This window comes from Pantherophis guttatus, chromosome 3, assembly GCF_059756535.1.
Source record: "Pantherophis guttatus breed Tessera chromosome 3, ASM5975653v1, whole genome shotgun sequence".
Taxonomy (NCBI): domain Eukaryota; kingdom Metazoa; phylum Chordata; class Lepidosauria; order Squamata; family Colubridae; genus Pantherophis; species Pantherophis guttatus.
This window is the reverse complement of record NC_142065.1, coordinates 61290225-61313931: the sequence shown is the minus strand read 5'-3', so window position 1 is coordinate 61313931 and position 23707 is coordinate 61290225. Positions and strand designations below refer to the sequence as shown.

At 37.6% G+C, this 23707-nt stretch overlaps 1 protein-coding gene across 2 annotated transcripts in view; it reads left to right on the top strand.

The window, feature by feature from the left end:
• Nucleotides 1-23707, top strand: part of LOC117664199 (AGBL carboxypeptidase 4) — an 836143-nt gene that overhangs the window by 683702 nt on the left and 128734 nt on the right. For both annotated transcript variants that reach the window (XM_034415043.2, XM_034415044.3), the window contains exon 9: nt 6311-6422. In XM_034415043.2, the coding sequence (XP_034270934.1) occupies nt 6311-6422 (112 nt within the window). The remainder of the gene's footprint in view (nt 1-6310; nt 6423-23707) is intronic.

The window sequence follows — 23707 nt, the reverse complement described above, 5'->3', positions numbered from 1 at the left end:
TTACATATATTAGTGACTTTGAGGAGTCTCTAGGGCCTATGCTCAAGGATTCTGTGAGTGGCAACAGTGTTTGCATCTCTGCCCTACAAAGAGGCTTAATTGATCCATCTATTAATTTGATCTAGGCATTTTCTGTCATTCAAAATTTTCATTAGCGCTCTAAGCACACATCTTTTGCTTTCAGTAAAGGTTTCACAAAATGTGTTAGTCTACGTGGCCCAGATTAGGAAGTTTCATTTCCTTGATAATAATTCAACCATCCACTGAAAATTAGAATATATCCTCAGCAAGCCTCTTGCTGTATTAAGGAGGCTCAGAAGTCTGATAGGTCATCATAGCATCGTACTTAATTACATGAACTTCCATTATAATTGCTTACAATTTGGGGAACACCATGCTTAGGCTAGTAACTTGTAAGATGATGCAGCTGATCACAAAAAGAGGAAAGAAGAAAACTGTTACAAACACACACCAATGCACACAAAATCTTTCGCCCACTTCAAGAAAAGGGAATAATAAATTGAAAGGATGGAGGCAGCTGAAGTAGGAAGGGATGAAAAGAGTTTGAATCTCCACCCGTCCCCCAGAAAGTTATTAATTTCTACTCATTCTACAATGATTCTGGAATCCAGTGTACATTCTGGAAGTCATATTTATTCTGAGGTCCTGAACAAGAAATTAGTCTGGAACAGGAAACATGGCAGTCATTGTAAGATAAGCAGTAGTCAGGAAGTGGAAGAGGAGAATGAAAAGGGGAAGGCACAAACAGATTTAGGGGGAAATTTAAGGGACAACAATTTATGGGGAAGCAGTGAGAAAGAATATGGGAAGGAACAAGAAGTATTTTGTGTAGTTGGAAAGATAGGAGTAGAACTGAGACAGGACAATAGCATGATTAATTGAGGTCTTGAGTACAGCCAAAATTCAGCAGTAGAAGCTGAGAGGATCTCATAGATCAGGGTCCCCAACCCCTGATCCGTGGACGGGCATCAGTCCACACCATGCCAGCAACCAGGCCATGCAACAAGCAAAGCCCCATCCGCAGGATGCAGGCAGCATGCAAAACCACACACCCCTTCAGTCCGTGGAAAAGCCTTTCTCCATGGAACTAATCCCTGGTGCCAAAAAGATTGGGGCCACTGATATAGACCATGCAAAAGTTCTTAGAAGACTACATTGGCCTGTTTCAAGGGAATTGTGCGCATATGTTGTAGAGATCTCAAGTTAAAGTAGTCCTTTAAAGAGTCTAGAAATGAATAGATAATTGGTGAAGTTTGCTAACTATACTATGGCCGTACAGATTTTTATGTCTTTTATGGATTTTTACACATTTCAGTGTTTGCATATAATAATGCCTGGGTTTGTTTGTTTGTTCATTTAATTTAGTATAGGTGTTCTCGTTAGGTATAGGCTAACATTATGGAAATAAAGTAGGCCACCTTGTTTAGTTCAGATGTGATGTTATTGTCTTGAGACCAGTGGTTCTGGGACCATATGCAGGAGCACCCACAGATGGAAGTCAAGAAAATCAAGATGATGGTGGCAACTATGTGATCAAACCCTTTTCATCTGCAACGCACATAAAAAAAGGGAGAGGCTTTGATCACAAGTTCACAGCTGCCATTTTGTCTTTTTGACTTCTCCCTGCAGATACACCTTCATTGAGCAGTGTTTTCAGTTTCATTGCATCTCTGCATACATGCTTGCAGTGGTATATGCATTAAAGCTTTTATTCAGATCCCTGTGTATAGATGCTGAATTTCAGTGGTTCCTGTTTCTACTCCATCCTTTTAAGTTATATATGGGACCCATTCTGGGGTGCTACTCAGCTTTCCATTGATCCATTTATTTTTTCTCTTTTTGGCACATTTACCATAGTACATAGTAGTGATGCTGAAAATTGAGATTGATTTTCCTGAGTTAGATATTGATACAAAGAATAGAGTAATTTTAACTGGTAGTACTTATTCTGTGATTATGCTAAATGCCTCTTTTTTTTTTTTTTAATACCAGAGGATTGATTGCATCAAAAAGAAACAAATGCCTTTGTTTCCTGTTAGTTTCAACTATGGAATCAAGGTACTTCTTGCTGATCGCAGACTAATGTTGTATATGCTGCAAAATGACACAATTTCACCTTTATGTAAACATGAGTTCTCCCATAAGTTAAGGAATAAGCAAGCACATGAGAGGAAGATAGACATTGCTATAGCTTTGTTTACATTTAACAGGAGAAAATGGAAGAATTTTTGTTAACTATCATATACTGTTTAAAGCTCATTCTACAAACATCTACTCCACCATGTGGCCTTCAGCAGCTAATGCTGTTCTGTCCACTCTGCCTTTGTTTTATGAAATTGTCTTTTGTGAGCTCTTTTAGAGATATAATTTTACATAAGGAAAATGGTTGGCTAAAAATCAACCAAATGCCATGCCTTGTGACAAAATTGCTCTTTGGGATTTGGATTGCATAAAAGGCACAATGAGAAATCTAACCCAGATACTTGTTCCTGCAATGCCACTTAACTGCTTTGGTAAAGATCATTGTTTACTCTGTAGAAACTGAATCTTATTTTTGGAACGTGGAGCAAAGCTAACTAGCTTCTTCATCACTTGCTTCTGAAAATCTCTTGGCCGTTCAGGAAAGAGGTAACAGGATATATTCACAGTGGTGACTCCTTGGACTTTGGATGGTTTTAAAATGTCTTACCATGGGGTCCCACTTCTGCTGGTTGCAATTAAAGCTTTTATATAAAATGCATAAGGCAAGCTGTAGCAGCATTACCGGCTGCCTCTTTACAAACAGATCTCAGCACTGCTGTGAAAAGCACACCATAGCACTGAGATCCATTCCACATAGAGGTTCATTGCAAATAATTTAAATCCCACTACACTGTGGCTAAAATAGTAAATAAAGAGACCACACAATAACAAGAAATTAGGTGTGAATTTAACCTGAACAAGTAACAACATGAACATCTGTCAAGTAAAGTTGCCCAAGGCCAGATTCTCCACCTTGAAAATTCACTTTGGTAACTCATCCCAACTCATCTGAATTCTAGCATGTTATTTCGGAAGTTTGGAGCCTTGAATTCTCATTATCTAGCCTGAAAAAAATGACTGTTTTGGTTTCATTACTTTTCCAAAACAGAGTATAATAGGATCTGCAGGAAATTCAGAACATTTTAAATGGAGACATCGTGCCAAATTGAATAAAAGTCATTGCAGGACATTTGAGCTACGTCCCTTTACATTAAAAAAAAATAAATCCATATAACATTTTTGTTTCAACAGAACAGAATGAAATCTGCAGGGAAGTGCATTTTTAAAAAAAACTGACAAAAATTACTGTCTCTCTGAGTAGATTGGAATTAACTACTTGGGGTAGACTCTGGGGAGATTAATTCGCTATACAAATCTCCTAATTTCTTCACATAATTCTTTGTGTAAAAGCAAGCATTGTTCTTAAAACAGCCAGATGGTAAGACTTCCACAAAACTTCTTACGACTTCTAAGTGAACGCAGTGGAAAACAATGAAACAAAGAAAAGGCTCAAATTTTAAAATCACTCTTTTTGATGGGCAGTGCCTTCTTTTCCCTATAACACAACTAAGTTTCTGAACTGCTCTGAACATCAGAACAGAGCTTGTAAAGCAGAGGACTTTGAACCAAGAATAGGACAAGTGAATTAAGAAATATTCTATTTCTCTAGTGGCCTTTGTGCCAACGCAACATTATTCATAGATTATTCAGAAATGTATAGGCCTTGCAAGTGTGAGCTCTAGACATAGTGATTGGGGGACATGATTATATGATACAAATTAATGGAACTGAATTTCAGCCCTGGGTTCACTTGTCTGGAAGGTATTACTATTTTGATACGGACCAACAGGCAGGCATCTTGTGACCTTCCTATCCTTGAATAACATATCATTTACTAAAGGCTGGTAGAAATTCAAAGAGGTTGTGCAAAATTGCATATTATTTCTGAGAGTGAATGTCAAAATAATCCTTGCTCTAAAGTGCCCAATGTCCCTGCAATCAATTGCTTCAGAAAAAGCTTATTACAAATAATAGATTGATGTTTTAATGAAGAAAATACTGTACGTAGTGTTTTAGGTATTATTTTATTTTTATTTTATTTTATTCCATCCAATGTCTTTTGCTACTATAAGGTATACATTTATGACCCGTCCAGCAGAACTCATGCCTCGAAACAGAGCAATATACAGTTTTGTCCCCTTCAGAGAATATGGGGTGTCTCTTCCCTCCTCCCTCTCCTTATTTAGTTTGAAATTCCAAGCCTTAACACTAGTGCCGTTGTGGATTTGTACTTGTGGGGATTGTGTGGGATATTATCTACGCATTCACCAAGTACTGATCCAATGAACTGGCATTTCCTCACAAAGCAGATGAAGAGTCTGTACAGTTCTTTTTGTAATAAATCATGGCCGTGAAAAAGGATTTCTTTAAGTCCTTTAGTCTATTCTTCTCCATCTCACTCACCTTCAGGGAATAGGTCTATAAGAAACTCCTAAGGCATATAGTAGGTCGAAGAAATAAAAGGCAGGGGAATCAAAAGAAGAAAAGTCAGAGGTTCCGGTGATTTTCTGTTGATTGAATACTCTTGAAAGCAAGGCAGGATAGTAAGAAAAATAAGCAAACTAAAAATAAATCACATCTTCAGGCATGTTATTAGATCAACAATAGCAAGCAGCTGAGGGCCCTTTCAAGAGAAAATGATACCTAGAGAGCGGAGTATAAGAATTGCTTCTTACAGGGCATTTTATACATAAGTGCAGAGTATACATGCACCTTGTCACTGTACAAGATTGCTTCAGATGTAACTTTTGCAGTGATAGGTTCAACTCTTCTTCAATGTTCATTTATAACAATCTTAAAGGAATTTTACATCTGAAACAGCAATATAACTTTTATACTGTCACACTTGTACAATCAATTTGTGCCTATGCAAAGTAGAAATAGACTTAAGAAGCTTGAGGGCTGCATGGATACAAATCTATAGTTTTACGTGGGCTGATCATATCTTCTCTTAGTCTTGAGCATTAATAGATTCCCTCCTAAAATTTTAGTCACCAATCAGTTTTAGATGAGTAGAAGCCCGTCTTACTAATAAGAATCCATAATACTCTTTCCCAATGCTGTATTTGAGCTGCAAAAATTTGTATGACCATTAGATAGCAGTAAAGAGACAAAGATTCTATACCTATTGCCATCAAGTGGTCAACTGAATTTTTGCAATTTATTTTTACTTTGGAGTGGCCTTATGTGTATGTTTCTGATTTGGGAATAAACACTAGTGCAATGTTGGAGGGACAAAGCTTTCATGTTGATATAGCTGGGATTTCGCTTTCAGTTTCTACTCAGAATTATGGATTATTACCCCAGTGTTATAGGTTGGCCACAGTGGTGAAATGCACTTACCTTCGCTACCAGTTCAGAAATGTGAGCACGTGTGCCTCTTCTGCGCATGGACAGAGAGTCAAAAACGGGATGTAATGATGTCCCAGTGGATGGATGGAGCCTCCCGCCGCCGGCCCTACCGGTGTGAGCCGGATAGATCCGGCCGGATAGGATTTGCGTGAACTGGATAGATCCAGCTGGATTTCACCGCTGGTTGGCTACTGATCTTTAAACAGTAAAGTTTTCTACATGTATTCACAATCATCATCATTATCATCATCATCAAACTTTATTACGGTCATAGACCAGCAATCAAAAGTAAATATATATTATTTCATTGTAGCTTCCTGTTTGGTAGGTAGCTTTCATACTGCAGCTTAAGGTTAAGCAATTTAATGAGGTATAACTTGTTTTACAAACTATCTCCCATTCAGGAAGTCTATCTTAATTGTTCTGTGGATTATAAACTGTTTAATTTTTCTTTTAATATTGCTCTCTGTATTCACCATTTTCTGCTTCTAGCTGGGCAATATGTTGGTTTATTATCTCTTATTCCTGCATCAGTTTATGGGATTCATTCCACTTTTTTTCATTTATATTTTATAATATAATAGGATAGGATAGGATAGGATAGGATAGGATAGGATAGGATAGGATAGGATGGCAATCAGAGAGATCTACACATCATGCTAAGTCAAGATTAAACAAACAATGTTAATGGATTTTTGCAATGTGTAATTTGTAAACCATAATTTATAGCTTAATGATTCCAGTCATTATGGCTGAATTAACCAAGAGTACTGAGCATAGGGTGTGACACAGTCAGCTTTCCACTATATCATGTACAATATATTGGGACCTGATTGTCTGGTCTTTGTTTTCATAGGTGTTCCTTGATGGGCTATGATTTAAATCGGCACTGGGTAGATCCCTCTCCTTGGGCTCATCCTACACTTAATGGTATAAAGCAACTAATTATTCAGATGCATAACAATCCGGTGAGTTGACAGTGGAAATATAAAATAGCTTCCTTTTTATGCACCAATTGACAAATGTTGATTTAAGGTTGCTCTCAGAATTTGTGACAAGTGTTCTGGATTTTTCATTGAACATGTTTCTACAGAAGCCTGCTTTTGTAAAAGCTGCTCTTTTGTCTTTCCTGAGTCTTTCCATTATCATTTTCATCCCACTTTTTCCCACAAGGAAACCCAGGCTCCTTTGAGTCAAGCTTGCCTTTTTGTGATTTCATGAACCCATCCATTTATTTTCTTGGTAATAATATGCAAGTGATTTGCCATTATTCTTTTCCATATTTTTTTTAAAAAATCAGCCTACTTCTGTGAGATTTGCTTATAGCCTCCCATTTGGTACTAATCTAGTTCAAGATTATTCAAGATAGTCTAGATGAAATACAATTTTTTTTTTGGATTTTTATTGAATAACATAATAGTACAATTCAACATTTTCGGTTTGGCTACGTTCAACCATGCTATATACTTATATAAGTAGTATCTAATAGAATTCTACATGGTATGGGAAATGTGGTATAGGTGGTTGGAAAATAAACGTAAATGTTAATTTGAACTAAGGGGGATAGTATCAAACCATTTATGTAATTTATGTATTTTAAGCAATAATCTACTTCATAATTTACATAGTAATAATTTATAAGTAATTCATACCTTAATCTTAAAATATTTATGAAATACAATTTTTTTTACTACTGGTTCTGTGGGTGTGGCTTGGTGGGCATGGTGTGGCTTGGTGGGCCGGGCAGGGAAAGGATACTGCAAAATCTCCATTCCCACCCCACTCCAGAGGAAGGATATTACAAAATCTCCATTCCCACCCCACTCTGGGGCCAGCCAGAGATGGTATTTGCCGGTTCTCTGAACTACTCAAAATTTCCACTACCAGCTCTCCTAACTGCTCAAACTTTCCACTACCGGTTCTCCAGAACCTGTCAGAACCTGCTGGATTTCACCCCTGATGTTCCTGTTCCAGGCCAAAACAATATAAAAACTAGGGAGTGCAACAGTTGACAATGAAGCTTAGTTAAAAGGCAGACCAAAGGCAGCCTAGTGTTGGGACAATTATTATCTTACAAATACCCAAGAGGACAAGCTAGCCTTCTATTGATGTTAAAAACAAGGCAGCAGGAGAGAGCAACAGTCCTCTTGGATGCCCAAGCTTTTCAGGAGGAGAGCTATATTTCCCTTGACTAAAACTTGCTGAGACTGACTCCACAAAGAAGACATGTCAGAATAAAGAAACTAGTGGAGCCACAATTTTAAAAAGAATGTCGTACTAATTTATTTAAATTAATTAAATGTATAGATAATAACTTCCCATGTATTTCAGGCTTTCCCTCTTCATCACACAAAATGTACATTCAATTGTTGAGAGCTGCCTGTGATCCCAAAGCTATAGCTGACAAATTTCTGAACTATGGCCAGCTTCAGGTCACATACATCAGATGAAATCTTTGCAATAATTCACTAATATGGAAGATTCTGCAACAATATTTATTATATATCATACCCCATGACTAATACTAATCCTCACCATTTTTAGGGCACCACCTTCAATAATTATCAAGTCAAAGAATCAACTCTGTCTCCATCCTGTTTCAGCAACTGTTGGAAACTAACTCGGTCAGCCTGAGAATAGATATATAAGGATAGCAATTAATACATGACCTGAATTCAACTTAGTTGATTTAATGATATTCTAGCTGTAATGGGCATGGGATTACTGTAAGAGAAATAGCCTTAGTAATACAGGTGATTTATGACCATTTTTCACACTTATGACCGCCGCAGCATCTCCATAGTCACATGATCAGAATTCAGATGCTTGGCAACTGGTTCATATTTATGTCCTGGGGTCATGTGCTCAATCTTTGCAACTTTCTAGTAACAAAAGTCAATGGGAAGCCAGATTCACTTAACAACCGTATTACTAATTTAACAATTGCAATGATTCACTTAACAACAATGGAAAGAAACATTGTAAAATGGAGCGAAACTCACTTAACAAATGTTTCACTTAGCAATGTAAATTTTGGGCTCAGTCGTGGTCATATGTCAATCAGAATAGAGCTGGAAGAGACTTTGGAGGTCTTTTGGTCCAACCCCCTTCTCAAGCAGGAGATTCTATACCATTTCAGATGTGGCTGTCCAGCCTTTTCTTAAAATCTTCCAATGATGAAGCACCTCCAACTTCTAAAGGCAAGCTGTTCCACTGGTTAATTGTCCTCACTGTTAGGAAGTTTCTCCTTAATTCCTGGTTGCTTCACTCCTTGAGTTGTTTCCATCTATTGTTTTTTGTATTGCCTTCTGGTGCTTTGGAAAATAAATTGACCCCCTCCTCTTTGTGACAGCCTCTCAAATACTGGAATACTGCTATTATGTCACCCTAGCCCTTCTTTTCTCTAGACTGTTGAGGACTTACTGTACAATAACAAAGAATGTTATTTAGTGTATGTTTAGGGAGCATTGCTACATGAAATTTAAAGCTGAAGAGAAATGGCATTTGCAAATGTTATTTAAACAGCTATAGATATCACTCATTCACACATATAACCCCTAGATGCAGTTGCTGCTAATCTAGGAAGATGGATTAAGGAAAGAGGAAGAGTAGAAGACAGACATTTATTGAATATATGGCATCAAAGTCCAAAAGATTTATTGAGTATATGACCTAAGAAAAACCTCTTAACACAAAAAGAAGTCGATCTGAAAATATAAAATAAATAACAGCATTTACTAAGGAGGGTATTTGGATTTTATAGAAGGCTCTTGTTGAATAAAATTCTCGATACTCCATTTCTCAGTGACAGCTTTTCCTTTCAGGGAATGATAGCATATTGAAGCACATGTTGCTATTCCATTTTTTCATGTGTATGTGTCTGTGCTAGATATTACTGCATCTGATTATACATACACACAATGTAAGTAAACAAACACATATGGTTAATTTTGTGGCTGTTCCAGAAATAGAGATTGCTGTTTATTGTTAAACCGGCAGAGCTGCAATTCAACTTTCTCCCAACCTGCTGGAATTGTATTTATTCCTGGGCAGGTAATAAACTGAAGTATCATGCAAATGGCTCTGTTTTCGTTGGGAATAAGAGAGACAGGAAGAAAGAGATAAGCAGGGATTAAAGAATAGTGGCTGAAGCAAATATGGGGCTAGCACTAAGGCATCTAGGGAAATATATATATAAAAAGTCAAGGTGGCAGCCGCAACTACATATTAAAAAGAAGCAGAACTTCAATCTGTGGTTGCAAGCACCAACCTGACTTTATTGAACCTCTCCATGGAGGCTCTTGATTAAGAGACTAGAGAACAATAAATGAAATGAAGCAGAGTACGGACAGCAGAAGTGCATCGTTTTTGTCAGCTCAAGGAACACAATTGCATGGTGTTCCAAAGATCACATTCCCCTAAATTGTGGAGCGCTGTTTATGTTTAAATGTAATTGTAATTAAACAAACTAAATATAGTAAATGTGATTTAAACTTGCCCCCTGGTTTGTTCAATAATTTCTCCCTTCTTCAATGTTAAATCTGGTGATTTTGTTTGAGAACATTAGAAGAGGTACTGGAGTTATTCCTATGCTTTGCAGGGGGATTGTCTGTCTGTCTGTCTGTCTGTCTGTCTGTCTGTCTGTCTGTCTCTCTCTCTCTCTCTCTGTGTGTGTGTGTGGGGGGGTGTGGGTATACATGTGCGTGTTGAAGCCTTAGTAAGACCACACTTGGAATACTGCATCCAGTTGTGGTCACCACAATACAAAAAAAATGTTGAGACTCTGGAAAGAGTGCAGAGAAGAGCAACAGAAATGATTAGGGGGCTGGAGGCTAAAACGTATGAAGAACAATTACATGAATTGGGTATGTCTAGTCTAATGAAAAGAAGGACTGGAGGAGACATGATAGCAGTGTTCCGATATTTGAGGGACTCCTACAAAGACAAGGGGGTCAAACTATTTTCCAAAACACTAATAGGCAAGACAAGAAACAATGGTTGGGAACTAACCAAGGAGAGAAGCAATCTAGAACTAAGGAGAAATTTCCTAACCGTGAGAGCAATTAACCAATGGAATAACTTGCCTTCAGCAGTTGTGGGTGCTCCATCACCACAGGCTTTCAAAAAGAGACTGGACAACCATTTGTCTGAAATGATAAAGGATCTCCTGCCTGAGTAGGGAATTGGACTAGAAGTCCTCCGAGGTCCCTTCCAATTTTATTATTCTATGTTCTAAGAGATAAAAACTCAGGTTATGTATTCTTCTGATCAGGTTCTTCTGAGTTTTTTGGTAGATCCCCATCAAGATTGTAACCAAGGATAAAATATTTCACTACTATTGTTAAAGAGTTAAGTGAGATCAATGTTATTGAAAATAGGTCTAAGAAGAAATATTTCACACTTCAATCTTATGTATATATCGTCTTCTAAGGAAAACCCACTGAATTCGGTGGAACTTGCTCCCAGATAGCCAGGAGCTGGATTGCTACTTCAATGTCCCATTAGTTATACCAAGGATTAAAAATGTAATTCATTGAATGTATTCTAATTAGCACAACTTGCGTGAATACATGTTCAGGCAGTGGGATAAACATCCTGTGTAAACATTGCTGGATTACTTTCCAAACAGTAAGTGATTTGCCTCTGTTATGTAGTGTAATCTTTTATTTTCAGAATAAAATTAATGGTGAAACCCTAGGGAACAAGTAAATCTCAACAAAATTATGCCGATGCTGTAGATTTATTTTAGCTAAGGTAGTTGAAATGCAGCTTTTTCTCTACTTAGCATATTTTCCACTAAACAATATATGGCCTACCCTGGGTCTAGGTTTTCCCACATAGGGAATTTCCTAATATAAAAGGTCTGCCATCACTGGGAGAGAAATTGATCCTATTTGGTTCTTCCCTCTGCATTCTCCATTCCCCTGGCATCTCCTTTCATTCTGAGAAATGCTTTTGGCCACAGGTCCAGTCACACACACACACACACACACACACACACACACGCACACACACACAGCCAATTTCCTGGCACTCTCTGCTTGTGTCTTCCTGTTTTCATGCCAAGATTCAGCGTCATGATAATAAATCATGAGGAAAAGAGTTTTAATCCACTAGACTCTTGCCTAGCCATTAAAAAGCTTCTGTTTCATTATTTTTGAATTCTTGTGACTTTGCAAAACTTCTAGTCTGGAGCAAGTGTTCATGTTCTTTGTTTCAGGTTAGTTACTTCTATCTGCACAAGATGGCTCTGCAGTATTTTTTTGTACTGGGCGTTACAAGAGGCATAAAGTGAAATGCAAACAGAAAGCAGGGGAAGTGTAGTATTTATAAAGTGGAGGATGCTAGAGAAAGATGACAAGACAGATTGCTAGCACATCATGTTCTGTAGGCCTCCTTATGTATGTCACCTGGACAATTCATAATTCATTTATTTTAGTAATCCAGTATCTTCCTTGTTTACTATGGAAACATACCTTCCAGCGTTTGAGTGTTTTCAGTGCTGGTATGATATCTTGCGGGTGATTCGCAAACTTCATAGGTGCAAAGTAGAATGCTTTCTATTATATTTGTATGCTCTTTAACTCCACCCAACATTTCCTAACGTCCGGACTTGTATCCAATATGTCTTTTCACTGTCTTACTTTTTCCATCATCTGTGTCATGGGATAAGGTATCTGGTAATGCTTAAAAGATTCATTCATAGTCATCTGACTATCAAGAAGATAAATTCACAGTAGATATTCCCCGTTAGAAGACAGTTGTAGCCTTTAAGGGGACATGTTTGTTCTTTTTGCACATGGATGGTATGCAGCTTCATATAACCTGAATGGAATCCATGCAATTACACTAAACTTTGGACATGTTGAATTGCCATTCCATGTTGATTTGCTTGGAAAAAGTGCTACAAGCTACAACATCAGATGGCAAATGTGATTTAAACTTGCCCCCTAGTTTGTTCAATAATTTCTCCCTTCCTCAATATTAAATCTGGTGATTTTGTTTGAGAACATTAGAAGAATTACTCCTATGCTTTGCAGGGGGATTGTCTGTCTGTCTGTCTGTCTCTTTCTCTGCCTTTCTCTGTCTGTGTCTGTGTCTGTGTCTGTGTCTCTGTCTCTGTCTGTCTGTCTGTCTGTCTCTCTCTCTCTCTCTCTCTGTGGGTGTGGGTGTGGATGTGGGTGTGGGTGTAGCACAACTGAGTCACAAATTGATTCTTAAATGTCTAGTTAAAAGTTCTTTTGCTAAGGATTGAAATAAACTCCTAAATCCAAAGGTTCTAAGAGCTGAAAAGCAGTTAACAAGCAATTTTTTGGAAGTGATTAGAAAAGGGAGTTTGCAAACCTAGTGTCCCTTTGAAGGCACCAAACATGTTTTGAACAAGATGGTTATTCCGAGAGCTCTAAACCAACTAGAGACTACTATCTTATGGTCTCTTCACGAGGAGCACTTGTGGAGCACTTGTGGATTATCTTAAATCCTCTCTTTGTCTGGAGAGGAATAGAGCCAGTCTGCTCACCAGTTCTTTATTCTACTGTGGTCATCAGCTCCACTATCTGCAGAGGTGTCTTCAGTTCATGCCTTCTTCTCCAGAAGTCCCCCATAATGATAGAAGCACAATTTTTGTGGCAACTGGACCGAGGCCCTTATGAAATATGGCTGACGATAGCATCAACTATGTGCTATCGTAGATAGTCTCAACTTTCTGACCCTTTCTATGAGCTAGATAAGTTTTAAAAATGAACAAAAAGAATAATTTAAGTAAAGGAAAAAATGTTTGCAAAGTTTAGGACTTAATTTTCTTGTGTCACATAGGAAAAAACATAAAGCCACACTTTTCTTGTGACAAAATCATGAAAGCAGAGATGTGAGCAGTCTTTCAAATTAAATCCAGATATTATAATCACAAAAACATTGAGTTTACTATGAACACAGTTGTTACCACACAGAAAATACTCATAACACATATTTTTACATATTTATATGTATTTACTTGAAGAGAGGCTCTCCCATTTATATGATTGAAGGTGTTTGTTTCAGGAGAAGTATTAGATTCTATGTGAAAATTAGTCCAATGACTTCCATTGGACTAGTTTCCCAAAGTTTGCAACCTTAGCCCACATCAAATAATCATGTTTCCCAAATTATCTCACACTTTTGCTCAATATCTGTTTACCACGAGACAATTCAAATGGAAAACTAAAACACCGGTTTCATGATTACAGAGATCCTACTGGGGTCTAACATAAATTTCCTTTTTGTCAGGGTAGAAAATTGTGTTGATTTTCAGGCTCTGCTTTCACTCTTGAAATGATGCTATTAACATAGCCATCCACATGAAACTGTGCAATGGACGAATAAAATATAATAATAGACTTGGGGGAAAACATTGGTCTAAATTGCACACTTGAGCTCTCTGTTCTCTGAGTCTACAACTGGTACCCTTTCATCTAACATTTTTAATGATTAACAGCAATTGTTTTCCGCCCAATAGAGCTTCCTCCTCCCTTTCCATTCCAAAATATTTGGTTATTTCACAGCCACAAAGAACATATAGCCATTTTGAATATTGATGACGGAATCAGTCAGTTTTCCTGGATTACCCAAACATTAAACATATGTTGAACCTTTTTTTTTTCTGAAAGCACAGTTTCTGCATGGTAGGAAATTTCACATGAAAGTAAGCTGGGTATGCTAGATAAATATCTGAAATGAAAAATCTAGCAAGATTGAAAAGCATAGTTTCTAATGACTGGTCTTTTTCATCCCAGTACCTTACAAAAAGATTGGGGCAAATTGGTTATAGTGGCTGAGGACTCTATTAGCTTTAGTTGCGAATTATCTGGAAGACATCAGATTAGAAACTGTTGCCTTGCAGCTTTTAATTGCAGCATATAAATGAAGTACAGAATTAGAAAAGACAACAATCAACCTAACGTTTCTCCTTTTACAAATCAATATCTCAATAAGCCTTCATCAAAAGGGTAGGGCAGTGATGGTGAACCTTTTTGGCACCGAGTGCCGAAAAGGTTGTGCGGAAACATCGCGCACGTGTGCGTGTGCTCGTTGCAGCCGCGCTCTGGAAAAGCCAAACTTCCGTGTTCTAGTGCACATGCGCACCCAATGATCAGATGGCTGGTGTGCATGTGCAGGCCGGTTTTTGGCACTGCCGCACATGTGAAGGATAGCTGATTGTCGCATGTGCATGCGTGCCAGAAACTCAGAAAACAAACAGGCAAGGCTGTGCATGCCAGGCAACATGGCTTCGTGTGCCACTTTGGGCACTCGTGCCATAAGTTCGCTATCACGGGGGCAGGGGAAATTTTTTAAAAAAGTAAAATGGTAGAAAAATTAATGTTTCGCACAGAATAGCAAGTTCTGACAACTGTGTCATCTGGCTTATCCCACAAGTTCTTCATTCGCCATTTGGACTATGACAAAAAACAGCAGGTAGCTTGCTTGGAGGCCTCATCAATCAGAATCTAACTACACGGGATACTGACTGCATCACTTGAAATTATATCTTTGTTTTGTTTCCACTTCTTTTCTGGTGATTTACGGTATACGTATTATATGTATTGAGTCTGATTTATAGTAACCTCGGTGTGGGAGAAAGGATCTTCAATTCTTCTACTGTAGTAACAAAATAGACCCAAAACTGCTTGGGAGCATCCTATTTAGAGGAAACAGAGGGGAGATGGCATTGGCACAGAAGATTGGGGAGAGCCTAGAAAAATGTATACAGACAGTACAAGAAGGGAATCAATTGCCAAGACAAGGGAAGAAGCTTTTTCTTTCAGTTTTAAATTTTACATGGTTTACAGGTGATTACAACGGCCCAAATGCATTGCACTCCTGTCTACTCAGAAGTCCCCCTGAATTCAGCATGGGTTACTCCCAAGTATTAGATTGCAATATTATGAATTCAGCTAACAAGCTGCCAATGTTTACAGATGGAGAAGTGGAAAATGGAGTAGGGTGCATTGTTCTGAAAGTACTTAGTATTGTTTTTCTATGTCAATGAAGATTTCACCAGTTTCCAGTTCCTAATATCTGTTCATTAGCATATCCTGCATTTGACCATTTTAAATGCTATCTCCAGTTCAGAATAAAATCCTTTGAATCTTTTTACTTTTCAATCCCATTTTGTATCTGTTATTTTAACCTTATCTTGGAAGATAGGTCAACAGATGCATGAAACATACAATAACTAATTGAGCTATTGGATTGAACTGGTTACAGTTGAGCAGGAGGATCATTACTAGCTAAATAATGCATGGTTAAGGGAATATTCTTTCTTTGCATACATTATTACATTATCATACTCCTAATTGCCATATACTTTTTTTAACCACACCCTGCAGACACCCCTGGTTGATGTAATGGATTTTACTTAGCAACACTGGCTTACAATATTTTATAAAAACCAATATTTTATAAAGTCACAGAATCTTGGAAAGGAAGGATTTGAAGGGACCTTGAAATCTACTCTCATGCCCCACACAGGAATCTTCTACAGCAGCATTCCAGACAGATCATCATCTAAGCTTCTGTTTGAAGAGTCTCCAGAATCTATTACTTGAGTGTCACCCATTCTTGAACAGCTCTTCTTGCTAAGATATTTTTTCTCGATGCCCAATCAACATTTTTTTCACTGTATTTAAAGCCATTGTTCCTTCTCCTGTCTTTTGAAATGATTTTAAACATGATAACCCTTCAGATACTTGAAAAATGTTACCATGCTACAGACTATTTTCTCCAAGTGATACATACCTAATGCCTTAGAATTTTGTTTTCCTTTCAAACTCATTAGTTTGGTGATTGTCCTATGAGGCCATTTTAGTTTTTCGATATCCTTCTTAAAACTCGCTGCTCAGAACTGGTTGCAAAATTGAGATAAACTATGATTTATCTTGACACTGTACTTCTTTCATTACAGTTTAGTATACCATGCAGAAGTATCATCTGGCAGGACCAAGGAAGACAGCCTTTTCTGCCTTGGCATCTGACCTTTGGAACTTAGATTGCTTTTACATTGGTTTTGTTGAGCTTGGCACAAGCCTTGGCACAAGATCATGTATATTTTGGTTTTTTAAGTGGTTCCTGATGTTTTAGATGTTTCTATATTGGGTTTAACTTTTTTATTGAATTGCTGCTTTTAACTTAATAACTTAACTTTGGTAATTTAATTGTAAATTACCAAGTCACCTATCTCTGAGCAGGAAAAATCAAAGTATGATTATAAGATGGATGGGATAGACCGGGGTGTCAAACTCGATTTCATTGAGGATCGCATCAAGGTTGTGTTTGACCTCAAGGGGCTGGGGTGGGTATAGCCAGGGGGCATGGCCAGCATGACACCACTAGGCAGCCATACAAGTTGAATAAATAAATAAACCCAGATAGGCAGCCATACAAGTTGAATAAATAAATAAACCCAGATTTTATATATATATATATATATATATATATTGAAGCTGAATCTGGCGCATGGGGTGCTTAGATCTGGCCCGTGGTGCCACCCTGGAAACAGCAAAGGACTGGCCTGCAGTGCCTCTGCCAGCAAAAACGGAGCTCAGGAGGTCCGCGTGCAGATGTTCCAGGCTTCATTTTCTGCCACAACGGCCTTCTGCAGCCCTCTGCCAGGGAAAACAGAATTTCGGGGGGCATGCATACTCATCCACCCCCCAGCTTCCTTTTTGCTGGCAGAGGGCTGCAGGAGGCCATTGTGAGAAAAAACGGGGCCTAGGAGCCTGTTTTTGCTGGCAGAGCACTCAGGCCACCACAGGTGCCCTGACATGAGTGGTGTCATGCTGGCCATGCCCCCTGGCTATACCCACCCCAGCCCCTTGAGGTCAAACACAACCTTGATGCGATCCTCAATGAAATCGAGTTTGACACCCCGGTCTATCCCATCCATCTTATAATCATACTTTGATTTTTCCTGCTCAGAGATAGGACATCACATTTCTCCTCACTGAAGTTCATCTTGCTTTTGTCTCCTCATTGTTCCATGTTGACAGAATTCTCTTGAATTTTGATGTTTTCACTTAAGGTGTTTATTATTTTCCCTATATGTCATCCTGAAACCTGATAATCATATTTCTAACACCTTATTTGTAAATATGATGGTTAGATTAGAGCCTAAAACAGGATCCAGTGGTATCTTCCAGTTTGATGCAGAAACATTGACATATTTTTGCTAAATATGGCAGTTCAACCAGTCTGTATCCAGTCCACCATTGGCCATCTGCTCTGCCAGAATCTCATAGGAACTCTGAAATGCTTTTCAGACTTAAGAGGTACAGTGACCATTCCTATGTTGAACTAAAGTAACTGTATCAAAAACAGATCAAGTTGGGAGAAACATTATTTATTCTTTATATACCAATACTGGCTCTTGCCAAGCAATGCATTATTTTTTAAAAGCTCACAAATCGATCGCTTGATAATTTGTTCCAATGCTTTGCTGGTATTAACTTAGGCCTTTAGATCAGGGACCTTATTTTTATCTTTCTTAAGGACTGGAGCAACATTTGTCCTTCTCCAGTCCTTTAGCACTACACCCATCTTCCATGATTTCTCAAAGGAAAAGAGCTCTGACGGGGCTTTCTCAGACTCTTTCACCGCACTGCATATATTGAGGGCCTTACTGAGGAAGGAAGTGAGTGCATTTGGATCTACAAGGCTGTAAATCCTATTTGAAAAGTTGTGAATTGATTACTCTGACGGTATCCCTGCTGCCTATAGCTGAAGAGAGGACAAATCTAGACAAAACTCTCTCTTGCCTAGGGCTGAAAATTCTCCTTCGCTTCTGTAATAACATCTGAAAAAGAAAAATAGCTTACCATAAGAATTTATTATAACAATGCAGAAGGAGAAGGAGAAGGAGAGGAGGAGGAGGGGGGAAGAAGAAAAAGGAGATGATGATGATGATGATGATGATGATGATGATAAACTTTTATTCATTAAACATGAAACTCAGTCAACTGAACATTTAAAAATGTATCACAAATATCATTGATTGGCGCTGATGGCTGATACGGGTGCTGCCAGCATCCTAGGTATCAACCAAGTATCTTCATTATTATTATTATTATTATTATTATTATTATTATTATTATTATTATTATTTTAATCTTTAGTGAGATTCACAGCCTTTGAGGCTGGTTAATAGCTCAGCAGCTCGAGTCCTAACCAAGGACCTAGGAACTGTTAAGGTATCGTCGGAGGATGTAAGCTGTTCCGAGTAAGGTGGTTTTTTGTAGAGTCAAAATGTTCAAGTCCGGCAAATTTAGAATTTCTAAATAGCGGGGTAGCCCTTTGGGTATTGCTCCAAGGGCTCCAATTACAATCGGGACAACACACGATTTCTTTTTCCACAGTCGCTCAACTTCAATTTGTAAGTCCCGGTACTTGGTGATTTTTTCTTGCTGCTTATCTTCAATTCGTGCATCACCAGGTATTGCAATGTCAATGAACCATACTTTTTTCTTTTCAACTATTGTTATGTCAGGTGTGTTGTGGACCAAGTGCCTGTCAGTCTGAATCCTAAAGTCCCACAAGATCTTGAGTTTCTCATTCTCTAAAACTTTCTCAATCTGATGTTCCCAGTGGTTTTTGCTGTACTCAAATCCAAACTTCTGGCACAATTTCCAGTGAATGATCTTAGCAACACGGTCATGGCGTTGTAGGTAGTCAGTTTGTGAAATTTTGCTGCACCCACTTATCAGGTGGTCGACTGTCTCATCTTTCTCATTGCATAGGCGGCATTTGCTGTTGGTGGTAACATGTTGAATTTTTGTCTTCATGCAGTTTGTGGCTAGGGCTTGTTCTTGAGCTGCCAAAATAAAGCTTTCTGTTTCTTTTTTCAGTACTCCTGATCTTAACCAGTTCCAAGTTAGTTTCTGGTCAGCTTTGCCTTCAATATTTTTCAAGTATTGGCCATGCAGAGCTTTGTGTTTCCAATTTTCAGCTCGCTGCTCAATTACTTCTTTCTTATATTCTGCTTTTGTTTTAGTTGTCTTTAAAAGGCCTCCTTTATTTACTTCCTTAATCATTGGTTCTTCACTTTTCTGGATGTAATCATTCAAGCTGCCTTTTTCTTCTTCCACAGTCTGCTTTACTTGTAGGAGTCCTCGACCACCCTCTGCTCTTGGTAAATATAATCGGTCAACATCACTTTTAGGGTGCAAGGCATGATTCATTGTCATAAGCTTCCTTGTTTTTCTGTCCAAATTGTCTAACTCCATCTGGGTCCAGTCAATTATTCCTGCAGAGTATCTAATCACAGATATAGCCCAGGTATTTATGGCTTTTATGATGTTTCCTCCACTCAATTTGGACATTAATATCTTACGAATTCGCCGAATGTACTTGGCTGAAGTTAATTCCTTGACTTTATTATGCATTAAGTCAGAGAGAGAGAGAGAGAAAAAAGAATTATTATTATTATTATTATTATTATTATTATTATTATTATTATTATTATTTACTTTATTCATTAAACATGAAACTTAGTCAACTGAACATTAAAAAATGCATCACAAATACCATTGACTGGTGCTAATGGTTGATACGGGTTGCTGCCAGTGTCCTAGGTATCAACCAAGTACCTTCTTAAGATGTATGATGATGATGATGATGATGATGATGATGATGACTATAAACTAATTCTTTGACTCTTTTCCTCACATTGTTGTATCTCACCTGCTCTTGCTAACTATTGGGATGGGAATAAAATGTGCTTTTATGTGGAGCTAAATACATTTGCTAGCTTAATTGTTGTTGTTTTATTCATGCATCACATTGTCTCTGGTTAGCCATTTGATCACTGCTGTGTGGTCAAATAAATCTGCAGTGCTCACAAAAACCAGAGTCTGAAAAAACTGTATATGTGGACATTCACTACTTAGGACTCTTTTGTGTAATCAATATTCACTTTAAATATTAATAGATTTCAAACCCCTAAAGAGCATTCATAAGGAAAATTGATTGCACCTCACTGCATTCTACTATTTGTCCATTCCATTCAGTTAATTCAGTCACATGGTTAATCTGAAACTTGGAAAAAAGAAAAAAAAACTTTTTAGTGATACTTCAAAGAATAGAATGAAGTGACATTCAGAATGGATAAGATAATGCTAGGAAATAAACAGACCATTCCATAACTCTAGCAAAAGACAGATGAAAAACTATAAATCTATGCTGCAAATGCGCCATTAGGGGGACTATTTTTTTTTTTCTGAAAAAGAAAAGTCAAGAAAGCTTTTCTTTCACTTATATCTTCTTTCTCAAATTGGTTGAAAAGAAATACCATTTAGTTGAGATCATTTGATCATGATTTCTGAAAACATTAATTTGAGTAAAAAGAGGTGGGAAATATTCCATAACAGCACTCCTAACTTCTTGTTATTTTTTAGAACATCCGTACAGACAGAATAGAAGATAAATCAGATAATGATTAAAAAAGAACCAAGTTAATATCTTGAAATTTGGATTTTAGATTTTTTTTTAAAAGCAGTAAACAATAATCTGAGTCATAGTCATTTCTTTCTGATACTTCCATATCTGTACTGTGTGATATTTTTTGTATGGTAAAAGTATGTATATAAGATATATTTTCCTCTTTTACATGTGATTATTCTTTTACTTTGATTTCAGTGCTGCCAGGAAAAAAAATATATGAATCTCTTAAAGAACCAAAGATTTTTTTACAAATCAATTTATTTATTATTTATTTATTTATTGGTTTGATTTATATGCCGCCCTTCTCCAGAGACTCAGGGCGGCTTACAATGCATTAAGCAATAACCTTCATACTTTTGTATATACCTGCTTAGTAGGGCTTTTGCCCCCCCCCCCAAAGCAGTGTTCTTTTTTATACAAAGTCAGCTTATTGCTCCCACAATCTAGGTCCTCATTTTACCTACCTCGGAAGGATGGAAGACTGAGTCAACCTTGAGCTGGTGAGATTTGAACTTGCAGTAATTGCAGGCAGCTGGTGTTACTTAACAGCACTTTAGTCTGCTACGCCACCAAGGCTCTAATTATATAAGAGAAAGCCTTAATTAATTATGTACATTTTGTATAGATATCATGAAGATAACACAAAAAGATTTTTTCTTATTTTCTGAGTTAATATATAATCAGTCTTTCATATTTAGAAAAAAGCTACTTTAAAGGATTGTGGAAAAACATATATACCCACTACTTGGGTTATCCTATTTCATTTTCATATGAAGCTTAATAATATACTAAAGAGTATTCATATCTGTAATGGAAGTACTTTTAACAGTAGGAAAAGAAGGATTGGACAAAGTCTTTCTAGACATTTTAAAAGAAACTACTTACTTACCTCCAGAGACTAGATAGCGCCAAATAGTATTTGGGGTCTCCAGAACAATTGCCAAAATTCTTGCATCTCAGTTTTTAAACGAAGCTTCGAATTGTGTGCAAAAGACAGATAAGGATATTGAGAATAAAATAGTATTTATTATATATAAATCCGGAGCAACATGCTAAGCATAATAAGATATAATCCTTTCAGTACTGAGGTTATTTTAATCAACCTCAAAAGCCCCCTTATAAATCTGGCTACCATTCAACTGGATTCAGCAGCAGCAGTAGCAACAGCAGTGGCAAAAACATTTTGGAAGATTAAATTGAGAACTTGGTTGTGTGTCAGAAAAGAAGAAGTAATTCTCCACTTTGTGTTTTAAAAAACCAATTAAGATTCCACAAAGAGCACTGAGGGTGTCTTTATTTATGTACACATTTGAGCTAGGAAGTAATCACATGGCAGGCTATCAGTTGTATTTCCTAATGAAGCTCTTGGAATGACATTCATTGAAGAGAAGAACTCTGTTTCAATAACTTGCCCCTCCCTCGCAGGGAACTTCCAACAACTGTAGCATTAAAAGTTATATGATTAAATATGAGCCAGCAGTGTGCTGCAGCTGCCAAAAAAGCCAACACAATCCTAAGCTACATTAACAGAAGGATAGAATCAAGATCACGTGAAGTGTTAATACCATTCTATAATACCTTGATAAGACCACACTTGGAATACTGCATCTAGTTTGGTTCATCACGATGTAAAAAAAAGATGTTGAGACTTTAGAAAGAGTACAGAGAAAAGCAGGAAAGATGATTAGGGACTGGAGGTTAAAACATATAAAGAACGGTTGCTGGAGTTGAGTGTGTCTACTTTAATGAAAAGAAGGTTTTGGGGTGACATTAAAGCAGTATTCCAATATCTGCACCTGAAGGCAGGACGAGAAGCAATGGATGGAAACTGATCAAGGACAGAAGCAACCTAGAACTAAGGAGAAATGTCTTGACAGTTAGAATAATTAATCAGTGGAAGAACTTGCCTCCAGAAGTTGTGAATGCTCCAACCCTGGAAGTTTTTAAGAAGAGATTGGACAACCATTTGTCTGAAATGGGTATAGAGTTTCCTGCCTGAGCAGATTGAACTACCGTAGAAGACTTCCAAGTTCCCTTCCAACTCTGTTATTTTGTTATGATTGTCATCTGTGTCCAGTGTTATCTAACATTACTTGGACCAACCCTTTATAGGCTGGTGCTTTCCAAAATACATTGATGCATGCAGTGAGAAAATACATCACATAACTTCTCAGACTTTTCAGTAATAGCGAATGCAAGAAAGGAAACAGTTGTATTAAGATAGCAGCCCTAACAAATATAGAGAAAGCAGTCCTAGATTCTAGACTCCCAACTGCTCTCTGTCAGTATGATCAGTGGAAATAGATTATGGTTCTTGCATCTAAAGGGTACTAGCTTAGTTAGTCTTTTCTTATGGTGAAGCAAAATATTTCTGGTTCCCACAAGGATATCCAAAAATTATAAACTAAAGAAAAGGTACAATAGATAGTAAGCAGTGGTGGGTTGCCCCCGGTTCGGACCGGTTCACAAGAACCGGTAGTAAAACTGGCAGGAGGCTCCGCCCACTGACCCGAACATCAGAAGTGATCTGCACATGCATGCAGGCACGATGCGAACCGGTAGTAAAGATAAGTATAATCCACCCCTGATATTAGGTGCTTTAATCCCAGAAGCTGCTTTCTTATTGGCTAGTTTGTCTTTGTTATAGATGCTTCATTGGTTTCTGTTTTGGTTCTGAGGCCAGATTAAAGAGCTAGTATTTACCTTTACTTCCCTTGGGAATAAAGCTTGAAAGAGAGCCTCTTCCAACATTATCATATCTTTGGAATAAGCTCTGCTTTATGAA